This window comes from Vigna unguiculata, chromosome 1 (assembly GCF_037176805.1).
Source record: "Vigna unguiculata cultivar grain cowpea cultivar isolate G323 ecotype 2 chromosome 1, ASM3717680v1, whole genome shotgun sequence".
In the NCBI taxonomy this organism is placed as follows: Eukaryota; Viridiplantae; Streptophyta; class Magnoliopsida; order Fabales; family Fabaceae; genus Vigna; species Vigna unguiculata.
Window position 1 is genome coordinate 46,800,328 of NC_140792.1, and position 11,027 is coordinate 46,811,354.

Genomic DNA, 11,027 nt, shown 5'->3' on the forward strand with positions numbered 1-11,027 from the left:
AATTTAATAAATGTTTTGGTTCTTATGAAATTTTGTTGGTATTCTAATCTAAAATGTAAACAATTATTATTTATTTTAAAGTATTTGACATCAGAGAAACAATCATTCTTATAATATTGAATATTTGATAATATTATGTTTCTTTTACCATAATTTTTATTATTTTATAAAAATTAATTAAAATTAACATTGGAGTAGTAAGAAAACGGGTACATGTATGGGTGTGAGATTATATCTGTTACCCAGTGGTGATGAAGATGAGACAAAAGTTTAATACTCGTTGGATTTGGGTATGGAGATGATGATGAATTTTTTCAATGTGTATGAGATAGCGAAACTCGTCCCTGCCCGTCTCATTGTCATCACTCCTCATATTACAATATACATTCTTTTTACAATTTCATTAAAATGATATATTTCATTTGAAAAAAAAATACAAAACTCAATTTTATAAAATCAAATAGATTATAGACATACATTTGATTATTTATATGTTTTTAATATTATTTATTAATTATTTTTTTTCACATAAAAATATCTTAATTTCAAATAACCAATTGTCTAAACTTTTACCATACATTATTTTGATATTAAATTATTGATAATATCATACTTTTTATTATATTTAATTAATATTTAAAATAATAAAATTTACTGATATGTATTCTATCCAATGAAAATAAACACAAAACAAAAATTTAATAGGCACTAAATATGAAAATAAAATAGAAATAAACTTTTACTTTAGAAATATAAATAAATAAGATAGTCAAAGTCATAGCTTCCACTAAATTATTATCCTTAATTGAAAATAATCCATAAATTCAAACTATATTTGATTCAGAGATTCACAAACATTTCCATGAATCTTGATACCTAATTAATAGTTTTCATATCAAAGTAATAAAATTAAAAACACTTTTATGTTTTGATGGTATAAAAATCAATTAAATATTTTCTGTTTTTCCAACAAAATCTTATTGATTTTACATACTTAAAAAATTGAACTATGAAAACAAGATTTTAAAACGAACGTGTATTAAGAGTTATGATAGTAATTTAAGTGTAGCATATTTTGTTTTATCCAGAATTTCAAGTGAGGAAAAACGAACATGTTTTTCATACACAGACAGTGAATAACAACAGTTGAAGTTAAATAAAATAAGTAATCCGTTTGACAAAAAAAAAAAAATGATTAAGAAGAAGAAGGAGAAGAAAAGGCATGGGGGAAACACAGGTCAGAGAACTGAGAAGAAGGAAAAGAACAGCAAAGGCACCCACCTGACCTAACATAACCAAACAAACCCCTCACCCCAATTCGCGTTTTCCTCTTCTCTCCTTTCTTCTGGTACGTTCCTTTTCCTTCCGATTCCAACTTCTTTCTATCGCTCTCCCTCCATTTTACACATTTCATTTCATGCTCTGTTCATTTTTCTTTTCATCAATGTTACACACTCATTCGTTAATTGATTCCTTTTTTTTACTTTAATTTTGCCTTTGACTGCTTTTTTCGCTGCTTGTGTATCCAATAATAATTTAGTTTTTCAATTATACTCTATCGTTGGTTCGAGTGAACCTACCTACCTACCTACCTACCGTTGAATTTTATCGCCTCTGCTCTTCTTTTTTGATCAGCCGTTTCCTTTAAGGGTGGGATAATAATTCCATTGAAGGCGTTTTTGATGTTTTTTTTTTTTTTGTTTGAATTTTCAGGATTTCTCTCTGAGTTCACCTTCTCCGAATCGGCTTTAGTCTTCTTCATTCACCGCGAAATTCATTGTAGCGGATCTGACTTGGGTTTTGGGCGGTCTGCAGACACTGCATGCGTATGGGGTAGGTTTCCTGAATGTGACCAAAGATATTTATTTTCCTTTTTAACGTTTCTTCTATTTTATCACTTTATGGGTATTGAAGCGAATTATATGACTCGGCTGATTATTTACTCTGCGGTGATATCTGAGAATATTCTTTTAATTTTTTTCTTTAGTGATTATTGATTTGGTTGTCTTGAAAGTTTGAGTAAGGGGCTAAGCTTATCTATGAAATTAAATAATCGGTGAATCGGTTTATATGTCCTTTTTCTCTCCTTTGACGTAGAAACAGAAGTGAAACAAAAACCATAATAATTTAACACTAGTCTTAATTTTCTGAATAGAAGTGGTTGGAATGCTCGCAGTAAGTGGAGGAGAAAAAACAGGGTATTTCTCTGTTTGCTGAAAACAAAAGAGTGCACGTAGTGTTTGGAAGTTTGTCAAAATTCTTAACTTCCCTTCTGTTTAAAAGACCATCCTGTTTAGATAACTAATGATTTGAAGTCATGGTTAAGGACCAAATTATGCAATATATACTTGAAGGGGAATACTTCGATGTTCTGTATAATTTTCATTTAGCCTTCGTGAGTGCCTTTTAGGAAAAAAAAAGAAGAAAAACTTTACCATTGATTGGATGTTGTTTATCTTTTTTTTCACTATATATCTCTTTCAATCCTCTGGTATGCACATAATGTTAAGTACTGGGATGATTCGCTTTTCAATATAATGGCATATATGAATACGCGCTAATTCACACATAATGCGGTCAACATGTTCACATCATTCGTGAAAATAAATTTCTGGTAGAAGCTGCCAATTTCATTGCATCCAATTATATTATTCCACACTGCAGGGTGCTGTTGTTGATCGTGCATACCTCCAACCTATATAATATATACATTACACGTATAATAATACATAGTGAATATTGTTCGCCCAGTCTTAAAACACCTTTGTGGTATGTATGTGTTAGGCCACACAAAAAATACCAAAAAGTTTTCTAGGGCATATTCTCTCTATATCTTGCTATGTGACGTTACATATATGAAAAGGATTTATCGAGTGAGAATAATTGTTATTGTAAAAGTATTAAAGTTTGAATTTATATTTATAATCAACTTCTTCACAATAAAAAATGTCCTCATTTAAGACTCTCCTTTATATGTATACATACACAAATCTTATCCAGCTAGATACAAGTTCTGCCAGCAAAGCATATGAGAACTAAACCAGTAAACTCTAATCTGATGTTTTGTAAGACAAGCCATGTATACATGTAAAAGAAATTAAGATGAGAATACCAGCAGAGAATTGTACCTTGGAATAGAGAAACTGGAGACTTTGAAGTTTGAACAAAGAGAGATCTAGCCTTAACTATAAAGGAATTGAAAATTTTATATGCTTGAGTTATAATATTTTTTTCTTGTTGAACCTGCTGCAGGAAGAAATTCTACCCATTCGGTTGAGACTCCTGGATATCTGTTTGGAATTAAACTTATCACACTCACTTTGGTCATAATGTGGCCCATATATTTGCTATTCAACAAGATTCTCAAGACTGGAGATGAGAGAGAACTAAGACGAGATCATTTGAATGCGATAGATCCATACCTCTTTCAGCAGCCATCATGTAACATAGATTCCCATCCTCCCTCCTTGCTCTGTTCACACTTCCCTGAAGTAAGAGCATGTGTTTGTGGCTGAAAACTTATTCTCTACTTTTCTACCAGAAAAAATATTATTTACTTAAAGTTTATCTAATTATGCTATAGGTACCGCATGTAAACCAAATTTATACATGGGATTGTGGCCTTGCTTGTGTCTTGATGGTTTTGAAAACTATTGGTGTCAACAACTACGATATTCAAGCACTGGCTGAACTATGCTGCACGAATAGGTCTTTTCCTTTATAAAAGTTTAAAATCGTAGTTACTCTGTCATATGAAATTCTTGAAGATCCTAGACTATATATGCATGGCTATTTAGAACTCAACTAAGAAGGAAACATAGGTCTAATGGAAGGTATAGACTAATTAAGAGCTTTATAATTGGAAAAAAATCCATAGGTCTAATGTTTAATGGTCGTGGTTCCACTAGATGTGGTGTCTGGTCCGTTATCCGTCGTGATTCCTTGCTTAGTTCGTTGAATGTGGAGTTCCCTGGTGTTTTGGGCTTGCATAACCAATAGGTTTTATGATACTTGGGAAATACATATTTTCTCCTTATGTGTGCGTGTGTTCAGATTAAAATCTTTCAGTTGCTAGTGAACATACTAAACCAGATTCATTGGAATAAAATAATTGAAGTATTGATAAACAACTCATATCAATAAAATATTTACTCCATGTGATATTTTGAATTCGAAAGTCAGATCAAAAGTTTACTTCAGAATTCATGCTATTGTAAATAAACCATGAAATGGCAAATATTCCTTACCCTATCAGTTAGCATTTCAGAAAGCCACTTGGAAGATGGTCATATGTATTCATAGATTTTCAAATGAATATGAAATGTGGTAGTTCAATATGAGAATTTATGATGAACTTCTGACTAGACTCACTGTTTACTTCTGTTTTGCAGCATTTGGACTGTTGATTTGGCATATTTATTACAGAGATTTTCTGTCACTTTTTCCTACTTCACGGTGACCTTTGGTGCAAATCCAAACTATTGTGTTGAATCATTTTACAAGGTGATTAACTGTCATGCCAAAATAGTTACCATCACTTTATTTTTAATTGGTATTAGTAAACCCTGAATGCAGTCATCAGGAGAATTTTGAAACATCAATTTGGTCATGAAATCATGGTTTTTGGTCATCAAACAGTAACTTGGGTTTGTGATGCTGCAAAACTATGTTTTGAAGTCTGAAGAGTATATAGATGTAATAATTTTTAGAAGAGAAAATTCAATTTCAATAATGTTGAGGACTTAAATGGGTATTTGACTCAAGTGTTTGCTCGTGTGTCTAGTTGAAGAAATTGAAGATATAATTTTTTTGTTTGATGTTTGATAAGCAAGTTGTGAATATATAACTTCAGTGAGACTGGTCAAGATATGAATTTGAGAAATATTGGTATCAGAATATTTTATTCAAGAGGACATTTTATTGGCATGGGGTTAGGTGATTCACCAGTGTTAGCAGAAAAGTTTTGCCCAAAATGTACCAAAGCTTTGCTCAATGTTTTATTGATAATCATGAATTCATGATTTGGTAGGATGGGTGCCATTTTATAGGTTATGGCATGTCCATATTATGATTGCCAATTTTTAGGGAACCATGCCTGTTGATTTTTCTTCTCCGCACATTCAATACTTTGTCTACCAATTGCATAAGGTTGATAGTACTTTGTTGTAAACATTCCGAAGGAGGAGCTGCCTAATGATCTTGTGAGAGTGGATTTACTATTTCAAAAAGCAATGGAAGCTGGGATTGATATACAGGTATGCTGCATGCCTGCACCCTTTTTGTTGAATCCCTCGAGTATCAATCTGATAGAAGTTACGAGTTTGTCTCCTATTGGAGAGAAGAATGAAAATGTTACAGCATTTCTTTCCATTAGTTTTATTGTTATGTTTGTTTGTCTTGACAATTGAAAGAAAATGACAAGTAGAGCTTTTGGTTATTATCTTAGTAGTTTTACTTCTATGTGGAGATTTTATTTGCTTATGGCTTCGTTTCTTTACAAGTGGCCTACAAACCTTTTGTTAGGAATGACACAAAAATAGAAAATATATATATATATATATATATATATATATATATATATATATATATATATTTTAGAGTTAAGTGGAAAAAACAGAAAATAGGAGAGATGCTTCTCTTCCAAGGGTTCCCCCCTTCACAAAGGATTTCTCATTTCACAGAGCAAAAGCTCAATCTGCAAATGATTCAAGATAGGGTGCCTCTTCCTTTACATCTTCCTGCGACTTATTACCTTTAAAATCCCCTCGAACTGACTAACCTACTAACAAACTACAATAACTGCCCTAACTTCTAAAAAATTTCCAATCCCCGTTTTCTTACAGTGCAGGTCAATTAGTGCAGAAGAGATTTCTATTCTCGTATTATCTGGGAAATATATTGCTATTGCATTAGTTGACCACAACAAATTGAGGTACAATTTTATTATAATCCCTTCTTTACTGGCTTTTAAACTTTGTTCCAACTATATTTACATATTAAGCCAATTACTCACACCAACTTTAGATAGCACCTGAGGTAAACCAAGTTCACTCATTGACAAACTCTTATTTAGAAAACTGGCTACCCGAGGTGTAATTTAAATTCTTTACAGTTTTCATTTTTTTTCCCCAATAATGTCGTTTTCCTTGGTGATGGGCAATTCTAGCTGCTTCTGAAAAGGTTCTGTTTCAGTCCTGTTTGGCAAGAAGGTGTTCCTGTGCCTGGTGTCGCCAACAACCCTGGCTATACAGGTGAACATCTATATTTTAGCTTTAGGTTATTTTGCATCTATTTTTGATGTATTCTTTCCTGGTGGAATTGGTACCTACAATTGTAGTATGCATGTGAGCAACATTTCTCTTTGATTTACCCCAGCTGTGTGATGTTCAAGATAACTTCTTCATATATAAGTTTAGTCAAATAGACATATTTTATTATTTTATTAGGGTAATGGGAAGCAAACATTTTCATTAATTTTCGCTGACCTTCCTTCAAGAAGACATGTTAAATCTGATTTTATTTTGTTTTCCTTTGTATATTTGACAGTGATGTGGTACTACTTAGAATACACAATTCTCTACTCCAGTAAAACCCTTGTGCCAAATTTATGTTGAAGATCATATATTTCAATTTAACTCATAATATTATACCCGTTGATGCATTTTTATTTTGTAAACAAAATTGTTATTTAAAATTGGAGAAAAACACTTAGGTTTTTGTTCACGAGTAAAACTTTGGACAATGCATCAACATTGTTAAGTTGTCTGGTTGGAGGTCTGCAGCAATCTCTAAGGTTTTTTCTACACTTGTAACTGTCGTAGGTCATATCCACAATTCTCTTATAGATGATTATCCATTTGAAACATAGTTATTAGACCAAACCGGAATCCCGTGTGCCCTTCAGACTCGGTAAGCTTATTATTGGTCTTTAAGAGCTGATGCAACCTGAGCTGTTTGCTTTTTCTCAAATTCTATAAAATCCTTATATTGACCTCTCCATTCATTAATATGCTTCATGAACTTGAGGTCCTAGCTCCATCATTTTTAGTCACCTCATAAGTTTCACAACCCAATGGTGTTCCTTTTCTCAATATTTGATATTTCCATTTTCTTTCAAATCCTTCTCAAAAAATAAGTTATTTTTATTTTTATGGAGAAAGCTAATGCAAATTTTATATATTACACTATCTTGTTGCTAAACTAAGTGCTTTGGCTGAAAAATTATTTCAAAGATCGATTGCTGTTGGTATCCTAAAGTTCTAATTCTTGAACGCCAAGATTACATTTGTTTCCAACTGCAAATAAGAGCTGATATTTGTGTAATGTGGGAGAAACTAGTCGATATCCCCGGCACAGATTTTTAATTCTACTAATATTTATCCTAGTAGCATAAATTAATCTATTTACTGGATTGTTAATAATTGGCAATTTCTTTTGACAGGTCATTATGTGTTGATATGTGGCTATGATGCTAGAGCGGATATGTTTGAGATTAGAGATCCTGCCAGCTCTAAGTATACTCTTTTCCGTCTTTCTACCTTTTATATTGAAATTTTCTGTACGATCCTATGTTTTTCCTCATTAATATATTTACCATTATATTTGAATCACAATTTGATATGTGGATCCAAAACTCATTATTGATGAATTATTCATTTTTTAATTTATTTTCAAGAAAAAAAATTCTTCGAGCATATTATGGTCATATAAAATGTACGAAATAATTGTTTATCTGGATACCATTGTTTGGAAGCCGTCTTAGTTGTGGTCACCCTTAGCCCACCTTACTTGCTGTCTCTTTGAAGGTTGCCTTAATTGCAGCCTCAAGGTTGGTGGTTTAGTTCCACATCCACTAGAAATATGGTCTAAATGGAGCTCATAAACAGTTCTCACCTTACAAGTTGATTTGGTGAAGCTGCTTTAGATCATAAAACAATTCTAAGACATTACCAAAGTCTACACTAAATCTATTGTTGGGTCACCTGCACTTGCTTTGCTACATTTTCGGCCCATTACCTTGGGCATAAGTGGTACTTATTTGCGGTGTCTTAGGGGTCTATCTTAGTAGCCACCTTAACGGTGGTAGTTAGTTACACATTGATTAGAGATGGGATTTAAATAGATATGGTAAAGTTTGGACAATTTTTACCCAACGAGTTAGTTATGTGGAATTGATTCAAGTTTTAAAAACAAATTATAAGAGTCATCATTTTTCCGTTTTCGTCCCTTTTACCATGTTTTGTCACAAATCCTCTGTATTTTTCTTGTAATTTTTGTGTTAGAGCCTAGGAATAATTTAGTGCATGTTCAAAGTGTCATTCAACGCAATGGCTTGTAGATCCTTTGGGGGGAAATCTCATTTTTCTGAAGTAAAATCGTATGTCATATTCAACTGCATGGGTTTGTTCAAAGGTATATTACTCCTTAAGTTCAATTACATAGATATTGCATACTGTCCTTTGAAGACAACGTTGCACAGAAGTTTTACGGTCTTGTATTCTATGAATCAAACAATAATTTTTTAATACCTGAATCTACAAATTTAGGTAACATCTGGGAGGAAAAACTTTCTATGATAGAGTTTTCCAATGAAACGGGCAAGAAGAAATATGTTAAAGTAGAGTTCTTGTAAGTCATATGGCAACTCATTTTTCAAGCCAACCTATTAATTCTAGATGTAATTTTATGCCACATGAGAATAAAGTTTATTTTCTGCCTACTCACTTATTCATTGTTTCTCAATAAGGGCTGCATTTGCTTTGTTGAGCATTCATATTTATGTGCTTTTTGAGAAAAATGCTCTTTCCAGTTCCAGTATCGATGCAATTTACCTAGTCAAATAGATTTTTAATGATACCGATAATAGATCATTTGTTAACCCTTCTGTTTTATTGGATAAATCATTATTTATACATGCCTTAGATGAGGAAAACGATTTGAGAATATTCTTAAAATTTATGTGTTATGTTTCGTTATCCTAGCTCTATTCTCTTCACAATAGCTGAATTTGCTGATATAGCAAAGGACACATCGCAAACGATGGAAATGACAATGTCAAATAGCCAATTTTTATATTATTATTTTCATAAAAAAAGTATATATGTTGGAATATGACAAACATATGCATATAATTTGAGTGGATAAATAGTTACCTATTCTTTTTTCTGATTTTTATCCTAAAATAAGAGTTGACTGATCATCTTTATAAATTTACAAATTCAAAATTCTGTGAATTATATATGCAGGAAGCACAAGAGGATTTCTTCAAAGTCTTTAGAAGAAGCTCGCAAAACCTTTGGCACTGATGAGGATCTTCTTTTGGTAAGAATCTTATACTCCAAATCATCTTTTACGAAGCTATTTGATAACTAATATTGGCTAATTATATGCATATGCTTGACAGTATTTAAAGAGCAATGATATATTGGCAAGCTCATTTACTCGTACAACCAGATGACAACTTCATTTATAATTCATCAATTACATATTCATATTATTATATTAATATAGTGTAAAATGATTGTTTTAGCTGTGAAAGTGTTGTTTTTCTTAAAAATTCTTTGGAGATGAAAAATAATTTTAAGATAATTAATTTCATTTGGATGCAACAACAAAAAAAATCAGTTTTTGCGTTGGATAAAAAAGGCATTTATGAAGTTGAAAGGAAAAAAAATGTTGAAAAATTATCTTGTTATAAATTATCAAATTTATAAAATCAGCTTCTTTTTTAGGAAAAAAAAGTTTTTTGCAAATTTCAGCTTTCACAAACATTTAGTTTAAATTGCAAACAACTTATTTATCCCAAAAATTGTTGAAATCTTTAAAATTAATATTTGTCAAACATGTTTTTATATACTTTTGATTAACTTATCAAAGTTTGGGGAATAAGAGCAGGAAGTGAGAATTTTCCGAATCTAACTTGAAGTGGAGGGGTTTCCTCGTATTCTAGCCTTGAATTAAATTCCTGTAGTCATTGAAAAGACAGTAACATTTGTTTAAAAGTTAAATATCTTGGGTTCATCATACCAAAGTACAAAAAATAAATGAAAGTTTTATTCAAACACTTATCATAATTGTGTCAAACTGATACTTTTCAGGAGTAAAATGCTTAATAGACCCATATAGGGATTATATATTTTGTTGGTAAGATGGTTAATGTGATGTCAGAGTGCAACCATCATCATCTTCACTCTGGACTTTGAATGGCCGTTTTGACCATCGTTTATTCTTTTTTTAATTTATATAACTTGTTTATGTCATAAATTAGTTGTAGGGAATGTTAAAAACTCATTCTTTAATGTTAGATGAATTCCATGTGTAATATATAGGTTGCACTCTATTTTTTGGAACCTAAGTGATTTAGTATGTTGAAACAAGTTTGTAAAAAGAGCATATTTGTAGGATTTCAATTTGTCTTGTATTCCTGCTTACTCTACTCAATTAACGTGATAGTAATGGTGTTTTTTCCTTGCATGGCCAAGCAGATATGTTTGGAGAAGAGCAATAATCATCATCAATCTTCTCTGCAACTGTCCATTGATGTCAATAGTGATTATTGATTTTCTTGTTTCGCAATAATTTGTCAGTTTCATTGCTGTTTTTTTTTTTTGCATATATTACATATTCCTTGTGTATTTTAGTAGCTACAGTCTATTATTTATTTATATTGCCAGTATAAACCTCTTGATAGGTTTAGTTTGGGCTATATGTATTGTGTATGTTTACTCCAAACTGTATAGTAACCATAAATTCATTTTAATGGAATGTAAACCATGTGTCCTTTCTCGGAAATTCGGAGTTCAATGGCATTGCTCTTTATCTGCACCAAAATTTAAATTATGTGACCTGAAGTAATTAAAACAGTTAATTTCTGATTACATGTCTTATTTTCCATTTGTCCGTTTCTAGTATTATGGGATCATGTGAAATTGTTTTACTTAGTTGATCATGCGTCGTTAGGCATATTGTTGTTCAATACGATCATTCATAAGTCATAGTTGCAGATCTCCATTATTATAGTAATGGCA

At 31.5% G+C, this 11,027-nt stretch overlaps 1 protein-coding gene across 3 annotated transcripts; it reads left to right on the forward strand.

Annotated features, from left to right (window-relative positions):
• Nucleotides 1–1,160: 1,160 nt before the first annotated feature.
• On the forward strand, nt 1,161–10,791 carry LOC114187220 (guanylyl cyclase 1). Of its 3 annotated transcripts, XR_003605218.2 has the most exons (12): nt 1,161–1,348; nt 1,714–1,833; nt 3,253–3,491; nt 3,584–3,708; nt 4,392–4,503; nt 5,181–5,255; nt 5,844–5,932; nt 6,193–6,251; nt 7,442–7,514; nt 8,547–8,628; nt 9,246–9,321; nt 10,485–10,549. XR_003605218.2 is itself a non-coding variant. In XM_028075408.2 (11 exons), exons 3-11 carry the CDS (start codon nt 3,330–3,332, stop codon nt 10,557–10,559), a joined length of 846 nt encoding a protein of 281 aa, XP_027931209.1. In that variant the 5' UTR covers nt 1,161–1,348; nt 1,714–1,833; nt 3,253–3,329; the 3' UTR covers nt 10,560–10,791. The 3 variants fall into 3 exon arrangements, 2 of the variants coding, with proteins under 2 accessions (XP_027931209.1, XP_085531357.1); XM_028075408.2 differs by lacking the exon at nt 8,547–8,628 and having other exon boundaries at nt 10,485–10,791; XM_085675231.1 differs by lacking the exons at nt 3,253–3,491; nt 3,584–3,708; nt 8,547–8,628 and having other exon boundaries at nt 10,485–10,791.
• Nucleotides 10,792–11,027: the final 236 nt, after the last annotated feature.